The sequence below is a fragment of the Lissotriton vulgaris genome, chromosome 9 (assembly GCF_964263255.1).
Source record: "Lissotriton vulgaris chromosome 9, aLisVul1.2, whole genome shotgun sequence".
Classification (NCBI taxonomy): domain Eukaryota; kingdom Metazoa; phylum Chordata; class Amphibia; order Caudata; family Salamandridae; genus Lissotriton; species Lissotriton vulgaris.
In genome coordinates this window covers 626,641,121-626,661,850 of record NC_141697.1, presented here as the reverse complement: position 1 = coordinate 626,661,850, position 20,730 = coordinate 626,641,121, and the positions used below count along the sequence as shown (strand labels likewise).

The window sequence follows — 20,730 nt, the reverse complement described above, 5'->3', positions numbered from 1 at the left end:
ACATGCATTTTGGCATCATCCTCTAGCTACATCTGCTTCCAGGAGTTGGTAGGCTAGGAACAGTGAAATGAGTGTGATCCAAAGCATTGCTGGGCAAATATGAAATTTTCAACTTGGAAGAAATATGTTTCAACTGAGATTCCTTAAGGAGGAGTTGCTAGTTTTTGTCTGCGAAACATATATCTGTGTATTGTGCCAAGTTCACCGTTTTCTAAATTGATGTAAATAACTCTTGAAATGGCATGGAGTCAGTTGGGCTTGATCATGGAATACGACTTGTGAATCGGAGGCTTCTGTGTGTTCTTTGTTGACAACATTATTCAAGCCAATTACATGAAACACCAGTTTCCAGAGGGCAGCAATCATGTTCTTTTCTGCCAACCTCAACATATCTGAGACTCAGACAGGTGCTTCTTTGCATGTGCTGAGGTTCATAGAAGAGAAGCTCCAAGATATTATTTCAAGTTTCCAGCATCTAAGTAGAACAGCTGTCCTTGCTGAAGTGGTGGTCTAGCGATAGCCTAGAATTTCAAAGACTTTCCAAAGTACCCTACAGAGAATTTACCTTCACGTGCAAATAATGTTGCTTCCGTTGCTTCTTTCTTGAGTCTTGCATCCTCAAACTCCAGGCTGTGTTTTAAAAAAGCATTCTCTATATTTTTTGACTGTGGCATGAAAAACTGATGTTTTATTTAAGCATTCTGATTGTCGCCTCTTCATTTTTCCTCAAAATGACCATCTCCTTCTTTTCCCATCCCTTGGGAAACAGTTGGAAAACTGCAGTCTCAGCTACATGTGTTCTGACATCACAAGTGTAACCATTCTTGCATGAACTACACATATGCCTTAACCATGCAGATATGTGGTTGAGGCATATGCGCTGTCTAGTTGCTAGCTGCAGCTCGGCGAAGGAGCAAGAAGCAGATGGATGAAAGATAAGGACGAATCGGTGAGGTAAGTGAGGTTTTGGGTGGGTGGGGGTAGTTTGTAGGGATTGAGAAGTAGTTTTCAGGGCTTGAAGGAGGTCAGGAGTTTTAGGGCTCAGACAGGGGACAGGGGTGGGGGTAGTTTGTTTGGGTTGGGGTCGTTTTGGGGGCTGGAAAGTCGGGGTAGTTTTGGAGGCGGGGGTCAGGTAGGTCTCAAGGCCAGGGGGTCAGGTTGTTTTAGGTCTTAGGGCAGGGGACAGGAAAAGGGTAGTTTACAGGCAAAGGGGCAGCTGGGCTGGGGCAGGAGCTTGGCGGGGTGGATTTTAGGGGGTGGTGGTGGTTTTTGGGCTCAGGGAGGGGGGCTGGTGTTGGAGTATTTTTTACGGGGGCTGAGCTTTAGGGCTCAGGGCAGAAGACAGGAAAGGAGTAGTTTTCAGGTCAAGGGGCAGTTGGGCTGGGCAGGAGGGAAGTAGGGTGGGTTTTAGGGTTTGGGGCCTGGAGTTAGTGCTCATGGAGGGAGGCTGTGGTGAAAGTAATTTTTAGGGGTGGGGGGTCGAGTATTAAGGTTCAGGAGAGGGGATGGGGAAGTTTATAGTACTGGAGCTAGTAGAATAGACCACAGAAGGTCTGAATTTCAGGGCTTAGGGCAGAGAGGCAGGAGTGTGATCTTTATCACACATGTTCCTTTACCTATCATGTCTTTACCACAAAATTGCGTGGTAAAAGTCAAGCGTGGTAAAAGGATTTGTGGTAAAGATGCAGTTGTGGTTGAGAACGCGTGGGTCAGGCATACATTGTTCTATCACACAACCGTTTGCTTTTATCTCTAAATCTCTGCAATTTTCCCACTAGTCATCTTGAATATCACAACCTTAAAAGTCATACCCTTGCAACCTAACAACATCTAATGTCCTCTGGCTCATTTATCAACCCCACCAAACATCTGCACTGACACCACCTCCCCCCAATGAAAACACGCAACTCCTATTGGTCTAATCTTCCACAAAGAAATTGGAGTGAAAGCATTAAGTAGTTTGCCCTAACATACAAGACTAATCCCCAAACCAGCAGTTACACATAACACTTGACTAACTAGTAACCTTGTGTTCCAGAGCAGCATGCTGCTCTGCATGAAGCACATTAATGCCTCGTAAAGAGTAGTGAGCAAATTTCTAAGTTGCAATTACAAATACAGATAATATGGATATAACCAATAACTGAAACATTATATTAACATAAGGAAGGAAATCCACCTTTATCTCTATCATTCGAAATTAGGCAGGCTAAAACACTTGTATCAGCCAATAAACATTTATCTAATTTAGCTACACATATTTTGTGTAACAAGTTGTCTAGATGAAGCATTTGATAACAATGGAACACAAATAAATAAATAAGTGATACGATAAATACATAATACAGTATTTTAAAAAGGAGTGTAGCTTTCCAAGACATTGCTACAGCTTCATTGTCAAAAGAAGTGATGCACTTTTCTGTATATTCTGATTGATGAGTGAAAAGTATTAATTATTTACCATATCCTTTGGTGAGCATATTGAAAATTGGAAAGTATCCACGTCCACTAAAGTCATCTGCCTGGTCCACCAGAGCTTCTTTCACCGCCTCATAACCGCAAAGCACAAGCATTGGCCGAGAACCAACATGGATCATAAAGACTTTGCCATACTTTTCACTGAGCTATGGAAAAATATTAAGATGAAATGAATCAATAATGTCCCAAAAACTGAACCGTGATTATTTGGCAAATTGCAAGCATGCCAGGCTAGATGTTCATGAAATAAATAACAGTTTTCTTTCATGTTGAGTGGTTGTTCTTGTGGTTTAAAAAGTCTGTAATGTTACAAGGAAACTTTATATTGTTTATGTTCTATCTAAAATGGAAATGAGAGTCTGAATCACCTTAAAGAGACACACCAACAGTGCTGCTTTTGTGTAGCCTTCAGGTTCATGCTGACTTTGTTTATTTTTTGTACTTTTTTGTGAGGCATTTGGGTGGTGAATTCTTTAAAGATTAAGGAGTAGGTTCTGGAGTCTCAGAGATCATCAGTCAATTTACACTGCTGTGGAACTGCTGATTTGGAATGAGGATGAGACAGAGAGGCTCTCTTTCTGATGGAGAGACTGTGATAAATGTTTGCGCTTCTAGATAGCCCCTTAAATGCTGCTCTATTGTGTGGGTGAGAAACACATGTTGCTGGGGTTTGTGCATTTCTGTTTATTGCTTTAAGTTAGCTAATTCTACTAAATCGAGCCATAGACTTACATCCAGCTCTGTCGTTGTGTAAGTACATGGTAATCTGTTAAGCGGGATGGTAGCCGTGTCAGCTGTTCAAAGAAGAACTACTTCAATGACAGACTCTAGGGCTCCTGGGAGTTTTATCAATGCAAAATATGCTTTCTTTCTTGACAGCCAGAGAAGGACAAGTCAGAACTAACTAGTTGATCCAACAGCATTATCTAAGGCCCTCCTAACAGTATGTGTTTTGTTCTTTGGCAGCAAACCGCTGCCATCATTACACCCAGCTGCAGTTCCTTATTTAGGGCCTTATTACGATGTCGGGCGGACGCTGTGTTGGTATGAGAACCACCCGACCATTGGTCTGCGGGTCTGAATACCTAATTACAATGCAACTGCATGTGGTGTGGTCGAAAACTACCATTTCCCTATTGGAGCTTCTGCTGGGGCCTTAAACTGGCCCTAGTACAAGTTTGTGTGAATCCCTGCACCGTGTGGCAGACAGTGCCTGCCACAAGGTGCAGGAATTGACCAGCACCTCAGGGTGCCTGCCACACAGTTCAGGAATTGCCCCTCGGCCCCCAACCAGTGGCTGCAGGGTGAAGGGGGCCCTACTAGGAGCATCCAATGTCGCTTACCGACCAGCTTCCCATGTCGAAAAGTCTGACAAGAAAAACCTGTCAGAAACCAGCGTTATAATCCCAACGGCATAGGCTCCGTCAATTGGGGTTACTTGCCAGTCTCTGACTGGCCAACTGGCTCTTTGAGCCCATCAGAATCCAGCCAGAATGACCGGCTGGTTTCAGTTCCAACTGCCTGCATTGTAATGCGGCAGTCAAACCTGAAACTGCAGTAAGACTCGGAAAGTCTCCGACCCTCATTGTAATCAGGCTCGTCGTCTTCATCTCTTGTGTGATGGAATCAAGAGGGCGTCAGTGTGCAGCTAGCAAGGAATCTGAAACATGCCAGATTCCTCACCAAGAGCTCTGAAGCAGAAGACCAGCAGACCATGCAAGGCAGATAAGGGTGACTCTCTCTCAGTACTGTTGGATTGTGGTATTTATTATGCAGTTACACACTAAATATAAGCACACCTTTTTCACATATTGGGTTGTGAGTAAAATAAATAGAAAACACTGTCAGAAGGGTTAGTTTCTGGCCATTTCTAACTTGACTGGAGAAACTGCTTCCCAGTCCAGTCAGAAAACCTAGCTCGGCAAACATATCCAGAATACTTTACTGAGACCCACAAAGACCAGCCAAAAATATTTAATGGCCTTTGTTTTTCCTACAGCCATCTTCATCCCAGGTGCATTCTAACATAAAACAATATCCTTATTATCACAGTAGGGGCGAAATAGCAAATCAGAGATTTCTTTAAGTTGTAATCATACTCCAAGCACACCCTACTTAACTCTGTCTGGCATAGAACCCAGTATGCACTTAGGTAATGGGAGTGAGAGCATGGGCTGCTCACACAAATGTATTGATTGAAGCGGGTACTGACATATTTGAAATAGATTAAGTTACAGGTACTGTATTTTATGAGCAAGGTTTTCTTCGTTATTTGTATATGAAAGTGTGAAGAAGAGGGCACTTTTTTATTGGAAACAAAGCCGATGCTTCCTATTTTCGCAATAGGCTTGGCAAAATGTAGTTACATTTATTAAAAAAACATTTTGTATCAAAAAAAAAGAAGGAATATGGTTCCAGGTTTTTTTAAATTACTCAACCCTAGAGAGTGTTGTAAGTAGAATAAGTATGGAGAAGAATACCAATAAGACTCATTTTCACAGGGACTGAGTTAGAGCAGAATACTTTTTATGGAAAAAGGTACCACTATATATGTGAAATGCCTATGATTTCTGATCCTTGCACCTTAAAAACAGTTACATAAAGAGAATTCCAGTTGTCCAGCTTTTGCTGTACAACATTTGTGTGGTCAGTTAAAAATTAAATTATATATACAATAGAATTGACTAAATTTCGTGTTTGGCCAGTCATTGATCCAATTTTTTTCATTTTAAAGAAGTATATTTGTTAACTCACAAAACATATATCATAAGGATGAATAAAAGGACATTTTGAAATTTGGAATGCAGCTTACTGCTGTTTGGAGACTGTTCCATTCCATCACTCCCTGCTTTTTCTTTAGGATTCACAAAAGGAATCATGCTTCGTTAATCTTAATGTGGCAAAATTCTGCAAATCCCACTAAAGACAACTTTGCATTGGGACAAATCAGCACATCAACCACATCACAATAGAAGCCCTGGGTCACAAACCTGTTGATGTACAAACAAAGAGACTGCTTTGTGAGTAAGGGCTTTTTACATAAGGCCCTAAACCAGTCCCAGATTTTGAGCTTTTTTATGAAAGACATTTATCCACCTTATGCAAGGTGCTTGTACACAAAGTTTAGGTTTGGCACACTGCACATTAATGATTTAATTTGAAAGTGGTACTTGGGCAGCATTGATTTTGTTACATGTAATATGTGTTTATCTGCACCTGAAACTGACGAACACATTTTATTTGTTTGCCAGGCCTATTAGGAAGCAAGGACATAATGGATAAGACCCTTATGTATTAACTTGCGGTTGACACTATATTAGAGTGCTAAGAGTTTTCGAATAAGATTGTAGGAAATTAATTGTACTTGGAGTGAGTACATTTTTACATTCATTCTGACTGAGTAGGAACCGTCAGCTTCATTTTCACTAGTGAATTGACTTTGTAACGCCTCAGAACATTTTATGCGGTTGTACATTTTGTTGATTTTCAAACATTTTGAAAGCTTGTATCTATACTACTATTATAAAGAGAGAACACAAACCTTTTGGCAAGGTAAACTCGGGAACCACAGCGCCAATCCACACACCCGATACATTGTAGAAATTGTCAGGGTGTGCAGATGGACATAGGCTATAAAAAAAACCGCACATTTAAAAATATAACTTTTAAAAAAAAGTAGTGCCCTGAAAGTAGCGCCAGCCGCGACGCTGCTCAGGCCGTGACGTAGCGCTGGCCGCGACGTGCGTGATGACGAGGAGGAGAGACATGGAGCTGCGGTGAAGTGTATAATTATAACAACTCGTAAGAGAGGGTCCGAGGGAGGTGTTTAACGACCAGACAGGCAAATACCCCCTGTGTAGCTACTTCAATAACAACGAAGCCTGTAGGTCGAGTGGTGCTGAGATACACAAATTAACACTGGTGTGATTGCACAAAAGGTGGAATAACTTGATTGGCAAAAAAGTCAAAGTAGGCTAACAACAATTGTTGATTAAGTCCTATCAGCCCACCTGATGGCAGAGCCTCATCATGTAGGACTTCCGGACCTTAGTCTGTGTGCGATCGCCCAGTTGTATTTTGGCACGCAACACAGGACCGAGGTACGGTCACCGCAATCGTTCGTGCAAACAGTGGGGCTGATGTGTGCAGTGCAAAAAATAATAAATGAAGTGAAGTGTCTTAGAATGGCTATCAAAGCAAACAAAAGACCTTTAATAGTGTTTGCCTGGATGTCAGATTAAAAAATAGTGAGGTGACAGTGTGAAAAAATCACTGTCTAACTTGCTTGGTAGTAATCCAAAAAGATCTATGTAGGGCCAACATGTTTCTGCCTTTATGTGAAAAGTCACTGGCATTCGTCAGGGCCAAGCTCTTATCTGCTACTGCAATAACACTATCATGTGTGCTTGAATAATGAAAACAAGAAAATAAAATAAGAGTGATCATTCAAGACCATCCTACCACATCTTCTAAGTTTTGCTCTGTTGATGCAATTGGTCTTTCCTGTATAAGAACGAGAAGAGGGGAGAGAACCATGTAGAAATTGCATGTGTATGGTCCTCAATGTTACATCTTCAACAAATACTATGTAGAAGGTGCTATAACTGTGCAAAACCAGTGATAACTCAAAATAAACTCAGACTTAACCATCACTAATTTATGATAGCCACATTTAGAGTGCATTGTGTTATGTCACCCAAAGTTAATCAATATACAAAAGTTTGACACTTACCCATCAGTGTGTGGGAAGTAAACCTCACCTCACCCGGCAACTGCTCGGACGAATAAGGCACCGCTCTAAACATATAAAGACAAGCTATGTTATAGATGATTGCCTTCAGGATTAAACCTTAGTGTATTGTTTAAAAACCCAATTATTTTCTAATCTGTCTATAACATATGCCCCACCAGTGTACCAGATGGCTGCATCTAGCGACTAGGCATATGACCTCCTTCAATACATTCAGGTAAGCGCTCCATAGTTGAACAATGGCGTCTACCATTGCCCATAAACAACAGCTGTGTAATATTGTTGTCTAAACCCAGAGGTAAAAACCACACGCTGTTGTCAGTACCTCGAGTAACATCAAGGGGCCAACCTACAGAATAGATAACTCCCTATATCAAAAAGCACTGGTCCTTTCTTACCTGTCCGTCGGTACCTCGCGGCAGAATCTCGAGCCGAAGGGGAGGCACCGACGGGCAGGACGGGCATCTATTTATATTCCGGATAAGTGGCCATTTGCTTGCAGCTGGTCCACTAAGCCATCGCTATACGTGTGCGCGGTGCAGCAACACTACACCTCCCGCATGCGCACTCACTTCTGAACGTCCAATGCGCATGCGCGAAAGCGAGTTAGTATGCCTGATCTGTTGCGCATGCTCAATGGTAACGTGCTGGCGCTGCTACCCGAGCCGTGTAGCTGGATACTAACGTCAATACAGGGGAATATGCAGCATGGCCTCAATCGGCAATAACTGAGAGTGTGTAGGGGGAACAAATAGGGTCAAGAAGTCGAGCTGAGGACTTGGTCTGGGTAGTGTTGGAACAGCCACACATCCCGTCACACATCACCGATGTCTCCCACTTCCTTTTCGTTAAGGAGCAACGATGGATTTATAGATTGAAATCTGATGTCATTGGACTGAATGACAACATTCCTTGGTTGTCTATATGAGTGCAACATTTGTCATTGGGAGCTCTTTGTTATCACAAATAGGTGTGCTTACCTGTTGAGATTGAGAGTTCCACCTATTCGTGGTGTTCATTCCATATACAGGGCGCCTTATAAATTACAAATTAGTTTACAGGTTCTAATTCCAGTGTCCACTGGCACATAAATGTTGATCATAATCTACATCTCCATCCTCTGTTAAATACCCTAAGACAATGACCTGGGCTCGACTTCTTGACCCTATTTGTTCCCCCTACACACTCTCAGTTATTGCCGATTGAGGCCATGCTGCATAATCCCCTCGAATTATGTAGTCCATAATCCCCTCGAATTATGTAACCAATAAACTGGTGGGTCCTGATCAGTTAACATCGCCATTCACTGGCAATCAGGACAGGGTAAATCTTTAAATCTTTAAATTTTCTAATCTTTTGACAGCTGCGCTGCCACGCTTGTTGCTAAAAACACTCGTGTTTTTATTGTTTTCATTTCTACTCGCACAGCGCTGATTATTCAGTCACCTGCGCAGGCGCGAGTATTGACGTTAGTATCCAGCTACACGGCTCGGGTAGCAGCGCCAGCACGTTACCATTGAGCATGCGCATCAGATCAGGCATACTAACTCGCTTTCGCGCATGCGCATCGGACGTTCAGAAGTGAGTGCGCATGCGCGAGGTGTAGTGTTGCTGCACCGCGCACACGTATAGCGATGGCTTAGTGGACCAGCTGCAAGCAATTGGCCACTTATCCGGAATATAAATAGATGCCCGTCCTGCCCGTCGGTGCCTCTCCTTCGGCTCGAGATTCTGCCGCGAGGTACCGACGGACAGGTAAGAAAGGACCAGTGCTTTTTGATATAGGGAGTTATCTATTCTGTAGGTTGGCCCCTTGATGTTACTCGAGGTACTGACAACAGCGTGTGGTTTTTACCTCTGGGTTTAGACAACAATATTACACGGCTGTTGTTTATGGGCAATGGTAGACGCCATTGTTCAACTATGGAGCGCTTACCTGAATGTATTGAAGGAGGTCATATGCCTAGTCGCTAGATGCAGCCATCTGGTACGGTGGGGCATATGTTATAGACAGATTAGAAAATAATTGGGTTTTTAAACAATACACTAAGGTTTAATCCTGAAGGCAATCATCTATCACAGAGCTTGTCTTTATATGTTTAGAGCGGTGCCTTATTCGTCCGAGCAGTTGCCGGGTGAGGTGAGGTTTACTTCCCACACACTGATGGGTAAGTGTCAAACTTTTGTATATTGATTAACTTTGGGTGACATAACACAATGCACTCTAAATGTGGCTATCATAAATTAGTGATGGTTAAGTCTGAGTTTATTTTGAGTTATCACTGGTTTTGCACAGTTATAGCACCTTCTACATAGTATTTGTTGAAGATGTAACATTGAGGACCATACACATGCAATTTCTACATGGTTCTCTCCCCTCTTCTCGTTCTTATACAGGAAAGACCAATTGCATCAACAGAGCAAAACTTAGAAGATGTGGTAGGATGGTCTTGAATGATCACTCTTATTTTATTTTCTTGTTTTCATTATTCAAGCACACATGATAGTGTTATTGCAGTAGCAGATAAGAGCTTGGCCCTGACGAATGCCAGTGACTTTTCACATAAAGGCAGAAACATGTTGGCCCTACATAGATCTTTTTGGATTACAACCAAGCAAGTTAGACAGTGATTTTTTCACACTGTCACCTCACTATTTTTTAATCTGACATCCAGGCAAACACTATTAACGGTCTTTTGTTTGCTTTGATAGCCATTTTAAGACACTTCACTTCATTTATTATTTTTTGCACTGCACACATCAGCCCCACTGTTTGCACGAACGATTGCGGTGACCGTACCTCGGTCCTGTGTTGCGTTGCCAAAATACAACTGGGCGATCGCACACAGACTAAGGTCCGGAAGTCCTACATGATGAGGCTCCGCCATCTGGTGGGCTGATAGGACTTAATCAACAATTGTTGTTAGCCTACTTTGACTTTTTTGCCAATCAAGTTATTCCACCTTTCGTGCAATCACACCAGTGTTAATTTGTGTATCTCAGCACCACTCGACCTACAGGCTTCGTTGTTATTGAAGCTGCCGTGAAGTGAGCATGGAGCTGCGGTGAAGTGAGGAGCGCAGGCGCGTCATGCCGAAGAGGAGCCGCGGTGAAATGAAGATCGCGGGAAGGAGCGGCAGCTCTGGTAAAGTAAATGCTCATTGTAATCAAGGCGGGAGGGAGTCGGGCTGGGAGGGGGGCGGGAGCGGGTGTGCACAGAGGGACAGGTGGGAGGAGTGGGGGCGGGAGGGAGTGGGGGCGGGAGGGGGTCGGGGCGGGAGCGGGTGTACTGCCCCCAGCCCCTTTCTGCCCCAGGCAACAATGGGCCGGGCTGCTCGTTGTGTATATTCATATGTTTTATTGGGTTTTACCCCTAAGTAAATATGATTACTACTATTGGCAGTCAGAGATGATTTGCTAACTCTCCAAAGTATCTACACTGCAGTGTACCTCAGTGTGTAGTCCAATGCTTTTTCATCTCTACATGATGCCCTTGTGCAAATCATTAACGATCATCAGCTATCCTATATGTTTTGTTCCTATGACACCCAAATTATACTTAGTAGCACTAAAGCTCCGCCCTACCAATTTCCCAGTTAGATGAGTTTAACTGTGACAAAGGAATTGACTTTGACGGCGCAAAGCTTAGGTCCTGCTTCATAAGGATCTTCCATTGGCTAAAGATAAATCAGCTGTAGTGTAACCCGGGCAAAACAGAAGTCGTCTTCTTTGGACAACCTGAAACGTAGAATATAGCATGTTAAAACACGTGCTTTTACCACGTGGTAGGTAACAATGCTGTTGTTACAGCGTCCACGTTGTTACAACGCGATGCCATTACTATGCAAGTTATCACATCGACTTGCAGTAGATTGCGCTGTAACATAAGGAATCTATCATTTACAATTCCAACTCCAGCCTACGCAACAGTAGGGAAGGTGTTGGAATAGTAAATTATACTATTCCTTATGTTAGAGCGCCATCTACTGCAAGTCGATGTAATGACTTGTGTAGTAATGGCATCGCGTTGTAACAGCGTGGTTGTTGTAATGACATCGCTGTAAAGGCCTCGCGGTCTAATGAACGCAATGTAAAGGTTGTTTCCCGAAACATACAACTGGACACTTGGTAGCCAAAAGACCTGCCACCTCCGCCTACAGCTAAAGAGAAAGTCAAGAACGTAGGTATTGTCATCAACAATATTCTCTCCATAAGCTCTCAGATCCGAAATTTAACAGGTGCATACTCTGCATGTTAAAAATTGTCTTCTGCTGCTAACACCAGACAGTAGAAAGATTGTGTTGCATTCCCCGGTGACATCTAAACTTGACTATGTCAACAGTTTGTACTTCGGTTTACCCAAATATCTCATCCAGCACCTGCAAATGGTGCAAAACGCAGCGGCCATAGTGATCGTGAGGCCCAAACCCAGATCAACTATGACCCCTATTCTAAGGTCTCTGCATTGGCTTCGTATGAAGGAATGGATCGACTTCAAAGTGATGGTCATCTTTTGTAAAGCTTTCTACTACTTAGTAGCCGGCTACCTGAATAAATGTTTTAACTGCTACATTCCAACTAGATCCCTAAGATCCACAAATACTACCCTTGCCCAAGTGCCCAAAACACTCTATGCACGCTTTAGGGGAAGATCATTAGTTTTCTGTGGCACAAGGATGTGGAACAGTCTTCCAGAACCTCTAAGACTAACCACAGACCTGATGAATTTTAGAAAGAACCTTAAAACCTGGCTTTTTAAAAACGAACCCGTAAGTAACTTCCAAAACTCTTCTCGCTGTTTTCGCACCAGGACACTATAGTTTGAGTAGCTGTGTGCTATATTAAATGTTCTATTTCTTTTCATTTCATAATATGGGGGCTTGTGATGGTGCTCACTTGGCAATATTGGGACCTATATAACTACAGGTCCCATGTGAAGCAACACTGGAACAATCATCTTCAAAGGACTTATCTGTCTACGAGTTCCATTCATCACATATCCTCCTTTTGAGAACACTGGACCTTTTCTTCATATATTCACATGGAGGACTCCAGATCGAGGTATAGCGCACTTCTATTACAGTCTCTGCCATCTATGGAGACATGACGTACTACTTCTAAATTGCCCTGTAGAAGTCCCAAGTTGGGACGAAACGCGTCGAGCCGTCGGCCGTACTGTTTTTTCTACTACACAACGGAATAAAGAAATCAAAACTGAGGAACCTTTTTCATGTTATCATTTGGATTTGAACTTGTTTTATTGTGGTATTCTGTGGGGCACCTGTGCTTTTGTTTATATTGTTGAGATCCTGCAGGAACTAGCACTGTGATAGTGGGTGCCAACCAGTGTGCACACATTTCCCTAGGATGGTAGAAAGGGAACTTTACTATTAGAGTAATTATAGGTTAGGTGCTGATACTAAGAAGGTTCCACTGTCTTCTCGATTTTCTGGTATTTATATGTTTGTTGATGCCATGTACCTCAGGTTATTTTACAATGTAAATTAGTGATACATTGGTAACTCACTGCACATGTGCAGGGTGCACTGGTGTCCAGCCCCCAGGATACTCTATGAAGGATAAGATAGCTTACATGTATGCACTAGCGCTTGTTTCTTTATCTGTATGTTTGGTAATTAACTGCATTATTCCGCAGTGCCAAGCAACTTCATGTAGGCGCAAGCTTTATAAATATGTCAATGATTATATAAAACACACTGCTTTTTTATATAGCTTGAGGGGACACATTTGTATGCAGATGGTGCAGTAATGTTTCCCCTAGGATGGTTTTTCATAAACCAGGGGGTTTGTAGGGGCATAAGGGAGTTACATTGGCCCCATCACACCTCAACCCCATCAAGTTGATCACAGACCTCAGATGCCAATGCAGCGTTGTGCTGATGTCATGAGGGCGGGGCATTCCCTTGCTTCTGGATGAGGTAAAAAAGGAGGGCCTTTGAGGAGCTTCCTTTAGGGAAGCAGCAGCAGGGAAAGGAACCAAGATCCTGTTACTAGATTTGCTGTTGGTGAACAGTGTAGATAATTATTTGTTACAGCATGATGAGGTGGAAACAGTAGTCATTTCATGACCTCACCATCATCATTGGTGGGGGTAACACTGGACAGTAAAGAGGTGAAAGGTGGCTCCTAGAGTTTCACACACTGGATTTGTGTGACACTCTTGAGAAAAAACACAGGAAAGTGTTCTCCCCCATCCTGTGCCATGATGTATCAACAGAACAGAGGTTTTTAATATTATACCTCCTGGTTTTCACTGCTGTAGTCACTAAAATCCAACACTAGCTGCAGGCCTTATAAGGTGAAACATCGTGTTGGGTAATTATTTCCTACCTATAATGTAAATAACAGCACAGAAGGTTTCAGGGGGTAAGAGGGAGGGTGACAGGCTCGGACCATACCTTGACATGATGTCCACTGAAACATTTATATCAAACTCAAATCGGCCTCCATTGTCCATTTCATAGATTTGAGGCTTATTGTAAGTAAAGCGATCAAATGACAATCATGTGTACAAAATGGGGGTATAAGAAATAGGTAAGCTTGTAAATAGACATGGCATCTGGGCATGAACGTAATTGAAATAGGTGCTGAATTTAATTTCCAGCGAAAGTCAACAGAGCATTTGAAAATGTAAACATTTTAAATGGTCAAGCTCCACCGTGGGTATTTAAGAATGTCAAAGGGCAAAATACAAAGCGCAATATGAATGCACTCAAGAATAATATTTTCTCAGTTAACATTATTGGTGGTGTTCATACTTGCAGAGAACTGAACGTCTGTGCAATAATGTTAGAATTACTTTTAGGTTTTTGTTTAAAAAAAAATGTTGTTGGCATTTAGAGAATTACATACAGCACAGTCCAGTAGGAGTCCATCTTGGAATATCCACCCATCCTCTCCACCATCCCCACAAAAATGAAGATAAACAACAAGTGGAGGAATCAATAACTCTCAGGATATCCAGGAATGAGAGAGAGGGCAAATTCACAATAATCTCATGCATATACATGTATCATCACTCAGCTATGAACTAGAAGACACTCAGGTAGGTTCCACTGTGGTCTTGTTGTTTGGAAATTAGAAAACCAATCCACACTATCCAGGGAACTCCATGCCAACATATAACAAGTTTATCCCCCCCACCCCTCCCAATTTACCTCTGTGTCAGAGAATTGTGTTGAGAAGAACGAAGTGTATAAATATGCCCTAGGTATCTTAATATTTAGTCAGTCATCTTTTTCAATCATCTATCATATGGTCACCCCACCGGGCTCAGCAATATACCCCCTCACCAGCGTCCCCAGACATCAACAGTGTCTGTGGTTCCCGCAAATCAGATAGCATATAGGACCATGCCTGAAGGTCGTTATCAACCTTTTCATCCCTCCAGACATGCTTTAGCCGTACCTCTTCCACCGTCACCCATTCGTGCATGTCTCTCAACCATGCATCAAAGGAGAGGGGCGTAGGCCAAAGCTACATGATTGCAATGCGTCTCTTTGCCAGAACCAGTCCCAAGAGAACAAAGCTCCTACTTAGGGCCCGATTCTGATCTCTGTTGGAAGGGCACAGAATCGGATTTGGTTCTACCTACACCGATCCGGAGCCCTTGTTTCCGACAGACTCATTCCCAATTCCGAACGACCAAGTATGATGCGAAGATCGCGTATACGCTGACCACATCGTTTCTGGAACCCGAACCTGTCCGTATGACTCATTCGTAGCTGAATTGTGCCACGCTATGGAGCCGTATTCTGACCGAGCGAGTACAATGCATGATTTGGACAGCTGCTTCCACTTGGTCTCAGCGAGATGAAACGACTATTGGAAGCATACTTCGGGGGCAATAGCAGGCCCCCCTTGACCTGGGGCCCTCCAAATCTGCAATGGGGCTGTGCCCATGGATCCCCCCGAAACTGGCATGCCCAATCTGGCGGGCACCATAGGGTGCCTGCCACAGGGTGTATGCTTTTCCCCACTCACCCTTTTCTGCTATGGGAGCCTGCGTACGCATCTGTACATGGGTTCCAATAGAGTTCAATGGGAGTCCGAGCGTACTGAGTCCGTAAGCACACAGCAGCATCATACTCTCTCGTTCGGACTCCCGGAGCACGTCTTGCTTGGAAAGCCCTCCTGATCCAAATTGTACGGAGGGCTTTCCTAGCCCTCCGTACGGCTCGTATCCGGAGCATCTGGAGTTTCATATTTTTTGGGGAGGGAAGTAAACCCAGCAATATCTGCTGAATTTCCATGGAAGCCACCCATCCCGAAGCTCCCCCATGTGAGAAAGTATGTCTTCTCAGTAAGAGGTAAGCAACAAGCAAGACCACATCATATGAATAAAATCAGTCTCCAATGACTCACATCGTGGGCCCGTTCCCGGACTGGCAGGGTATATCACATGGAATGTTCATGGGGAAAGGTAAGTCTGGTGTACAAAATTGTATTGAAGGAGTTTAAAATGTGCATTAGAACTCACATTGCGAACACGCTCATGGAATTTCATCCATTCCCTCTCCGTTAGGGGTTCCCGTTAGGGGTTCCCAACCAGTTCGTCCCCCTTCGTCTGCATGGGTAGAATCCCCTCCCCCCGGTAAGTCATCAAGGAAAGCCTGATAGAGATCAGATACCAACCGGCGCCCTTCGGCCATATACAACATCACCATTAATATATTAGTGCTGGGGATTCCTCATGGAAGGACAGCCAGACCTCCCTTGCAACACTCGACACCTTTTCGTATTGGAGAAATTGTCCAGATCCCAGATTAAAGGAAGTCACTGCCTCCTCTCGGGTTAAGAATCTCCCTTTAGCATATAGATCTGCCAATAACCGACACCATCCCTCTTTCTAGCACCGAAAAGACATGGACTCAGCAATGTGCATGTCACCTTAGCCACCTGCTCAAACTCTCCCAGGTGATGGCCACATGTTGTACAACATAGGGGAGCGGTGCAGTAATACCGAAGCCGAGCATCCGGAGATCCGGCAGAGGGTGACCACGGCATTTGCCTGCCAGGAGTCATTTCTCCCAATTATCCTCATTGTCTAACAAGTGGACTGCATGTTGTAATTGGGCAGCCATGTAAAACCTCTTCAGCATCTGGAGTACCACAGGAGGTCCACTAGCAGTACATCCAATGTTTGAAAATAATGTCTGGGAACCACGTAAAAGGAATGCTGTAGGGCCTAGACAGTGCAGCAAAATTATAATTTTAACAATCACTATCCTGCCCATAAGGGACAGGGGTAATTTTTTCCAGAACCTTATGGAGCCATAGACTACGTCCACTACTCTCCCAATATTTAGATCCAAGTACGTTGGGCCATATTGGCCAATTGGAACCCGAAATATCAAGCCCCAGTGGTCACCCAAGGACACCCTGCCTTTGGTAGCATATTTACAGGTATTCCCATTAGTCCCATTAGAAGGGGATCAGTTTAGATTGTCCGGGGTTAATACGGAGATCAGAGATATCCCCAAACATCGGCATAACTTTGAGGAGCATAGGCACCAAATATGCTGGCTGTCGGAGATATACTAACGTATCATCGGTATAAAGAAAGACAACATGGTTGGTCTCCCCCCATAGATATCCACCATAGACCTATTGTCTCCATGGTAACTGGGAATAAGAGTGGTGATAGAGGGCATCCCTGACGGGTGCCCCGACACAGCCCAAAGGGAGTGGAAACCAGTCCTCTGAACCTTATCCTAGCCAATGGAGCAGTATAAAGCAATTGAACCCACTTGATGCAACCTGGACCCAATTGAATCCACTGGAGCACTTGCCAAATATAAAACTAGTCTACAGAATCAAACACTTGTACTATATCTGAGAGTGCCAGGGCATAATCGTTCTCCATGAGGCACAGAGCATGCCACATGTGTGCTAAGCATTGCAAGTTATGAGTGGTACTATGCTGTGCGATAAACCATGCTTGATCTGGATGCATACGAAGGGGCATGTGTGGGAGGAGGTGGGCGACCAGAAATCCACTAAGAATTTTCACGTCTAGATTTAGGAGCGAAATTGGCCTTTAGGATACTGCAAGCAAAGGATATTTATCAGGTTTCAAGATCATAGCCACCAAGGCCTCACGCATGGATGCCAGCAAAGAGTTAACCTTGAGTGCTTCGTTGTGGACCCCCAGGAGTGATCAACTAGCAGCAGCGCACACCTATTTCCAGGTTTGAGATGCCTGACTGCCATGAGTATTTCCTCCTCGGTTTTCAGAGCATTCAACGACTCGGCCACCTCCGGGTTTAGTCTAGGGAGCTCAACAGAGGCAAGAAAGTCCTGGATATCTTCCGGGGGGGGCACTCATTTTGCAAATACTTCACAGAGATGTGCAACAAAGACTTTATTGATCGCGTGCTGCTTATATACCTGCTCTCTGTTCTGACCACAGAGCTGTAGTACAGGTGTCACAGATGCCTCCTGTTTAACCAGTCGGGCCAGCAGAGCTCCCGTTCTATCTCCCTCCAAGGGTTGCCAGTGTGCTGTGTTTGTGTGTGTGTGTGTATTTCTCCAAACTGTATCAATCCTCCAACAGGGTCTCCCAGGTGGCACACCACTCTGACATGGTATGAGAAGCAGAGGCAAGTGCCACCTCCATTTTGCCCGGTTTGGACTCCTGGATTTTAATATCTTGTTCTAATTTATGTGGAACCCCATAAGACGTCTTGATATACACTCCCCTAAGGACGACCTTCATGGCCTCCCAATTGACCACTGAGCTAGATGCAGATCCCCAGTTTTCTTCAAAGTAATGCATTGTTGACCATCGCCACAAAGGGGGTGATCTGTCAATGCTTCTGCCCAAAGGTGCCACAAAGGCATTGCCAGGTGGTCGTGGATTCCCTGATTCAGAACAGGCAAATTATCTGAAAGCTATCTAGGCAAATAGGCGATCTCCGCAGCCACAGGTGCTAGTTCCACCGAGAGGAAGCAGTAAGCTAGGCGACTGAACGTTTCAGATGCTGGGGAGTGACAAGAAATTAATCGCTTCGCAAGGTGACGCTCTCTCCAGATGTCACACAGCTCCATAGCAGCTAAGATTACCCTAAGTGACCCTGTCAACCGTGATTTAGTATAAGCATGAGGATGTTTGTGATCCAGCGTCCAGCGATGGCCAATACTGAATTCATTTGTGTTACTCTGTTCTGATTTCCCTGTGAATTGTGTAGAAATAGAACCTAAGATGTGCTTCATTTTTTCAGTGAATAGTACAATAAAACTTGTGTCCTATTCACCAAAATAGTGGTAAATCTGCATCTGTAAATGTATTCCTTGGTATTGTTGCAAATGTATAACCTTTTGATATTCAGAATGTTTCCCACTGGCACGTGGGGAAATCTGCACAAGACCCAGGAATACTTCTGGGAAGGTAACATAACTTGTCCAATGGGGCCCCATTCCGCCTGAGTAGAATTCTGTAATATGAACATTGAGCCCTCAGTTCAAATGCACATTTTTCATTCTACAAGCCAATGTTTTTGCATTAGGGAAAGCACTTCACCCTCCAAATCTGGGGTTGATCTATTCCCTTCCCACCTTGGAAGAGGAGTTACTTCAGTTCTCAACTTGATTAAATCATTGACTATTTACAATTAGGGAAGGGGTTGAAGCTAAGTTTAGAATGCCCACAAAGGAGCTTTTGTGGGTGTTCCTAAAAATACAAGGCAAGTAATGATTTGGAGCTCCTACTTCCACCCTCTGAACCAGATTTACAACTGTGGATTTCTACACACTCGTGGCAGAGACTTCTGCAGTGGTAAATGCAAGTTCCAATTAGAGCAAGGTCAAGAATGATTTGCATATGGCTGGGTCCAAACTGAGGAAACTGGGGAAAAGGTGGGCACAAGATTTGAATGGTTGGAATGCTACCCTGAGGGATTTCCAGTGGTTAGACTTATTGCAAACTTTCCTCCCGTCATCTTGTATGTGTTTGATGTGTGTTTAAGTGGTCAAGGGGTTACGCAGCTGTGGGTCCAGTGTTCCCTATGCCATCACCTTTTGTGTGTTTGATTTACTTAACATAAGGCAATATGGCTAGCTGTCCAGTGGACAATCAGGTTGGCTCCTTCTTCTAGATTATGACATTAATTGCACAAATCACACTCTGACTGAAATGCCCACCAGCCTCCCTACACTAAATGGTTGGAATAGAAACCTACCTGGAAGGTGGAATAGATTCCACCCAATAGAACATTAATTTAAGAAACAATTCTCACTGCACTTTAAAGCAACCTATGTTGGACCCTAGTGGTGCCTTGAAGTACTCATAGACTAGAAGAGCCTTCCAAAGGGTTTTAAATGTGATGAGAAACATAATTACAAGAAACAAATGTGTTTATATGCATCCTCAATTAGGCACTGGAGAAGTTACACTCAAGAAGCTGCATTGTAGGACACACTACTAAATTAAACTGTGTAAGCACATACAAATAAAACTTACATGTCAAGTGCATTTCCCAAACATTTTGAAGCTGTAAAGCTAGTAAGGCTTCTTTAAAAAAAATGCACCAAGCCTGTGAACCATACCTTTATAATTGACTTGACCAGGTTTTTGGTATCCAATTGAAGCACGTTCCCAAGAAACGGAAGAGGAATGGGCCCAGGGGGCAAGTTACTTCTCTGGTAGGTGGATTTCCAGACCATGATGAAAATCAGGCAGGTGAGAATAAACACCAATAAAAGGGGGGTCCCACCCCCAAGATCCATAAAGGAGAAATAAGTATCCATTTTCCTAAAGCTGCACTGTGTGCTCCAGCAAACCAAGGCCTGTGTCTTGTGTTGTCAGTAATTTGGAGTGATACCTGAACGTTATCATCAAGAGCTGTTAACATGGTTTGCAAATAAATGAATGTTTAACTTTGAAAGATTGTAGGTCAGTTGGCATATCACACAGCACTTTAACTCTAATCTTCTTGGCAGAGCAAATGCTTGCATCAAGATGACATAGCACTTTGGTTTCCCTATTTACAGATTGAAAAAAAAGTAATACATTTTAATATCATTTCTGCATAGGACTGCATTGCTGTGATACATACAAAGTGCACAAGTTTATATTTGATGGGATCACTGACATAATATTGGTGCATATAATATCGAAACACAAAAATATCGGAAATTAAATATTGATAACAAAAATATTGACTCCCTATACTTAACTAGAAATACCACAAATATAGAGAATACAAATATCATTCTTAAAAATACATATTTTAATTGATATCAAAAAGACAAACATCAGAAACAAAAATATTGTTGCCTTTAAATAAACATATATTATGCCACAAACATTGATTCAAACAATATCAACTACAATTATAAAGGTATTGAAATATTTTATATAGTGCGCGAATGCCAAAGGCATCTTGGCCCTGATGTCTGCTGCATTTCGAAAAGGACGGACGAAAACCAACAATTTACCACCAGGAAGGGCCTATACTTGAACATACTGAATGGGAGAAAAG

At 43.3% G+C, this 20,730-nt stretch overlaps 1 protein-coding gene across 1 annotated transcript in view; it reads right to left on the bottom strand.

Moving 5' to 3' along the window:
• The window catches only part of LOC147691986 (cytochrome P450 2C16-like), a 307,127-nt gene extending 286,988 nt beyond the window's left edge, over nucleotides 1-20,139 (bottom strand). Inside the window, exons 1-2 of the mRNA XM_086938279.1 lie at nucleotides 19,796-20,139; nucleotides 2,462-2,624 (exon numbers count right to left, since the gene is read on the bottom strand). Coding sequence (XP_086794405.1) covers nucleotides 2,462-2,624; nucleotides 19,796-19,996 — 364 coding nt within the window. The 5' untranslated portion in view covers nucleotides 19,997-20,139. The remainder of the gene's footprint in view (nucleotides 1-2,461; nucleotides 2,625-19,795) is intronic.
• Between the last annotated feature and the right edge of the window lie 591 nt (nucleotides 20,140-20,730).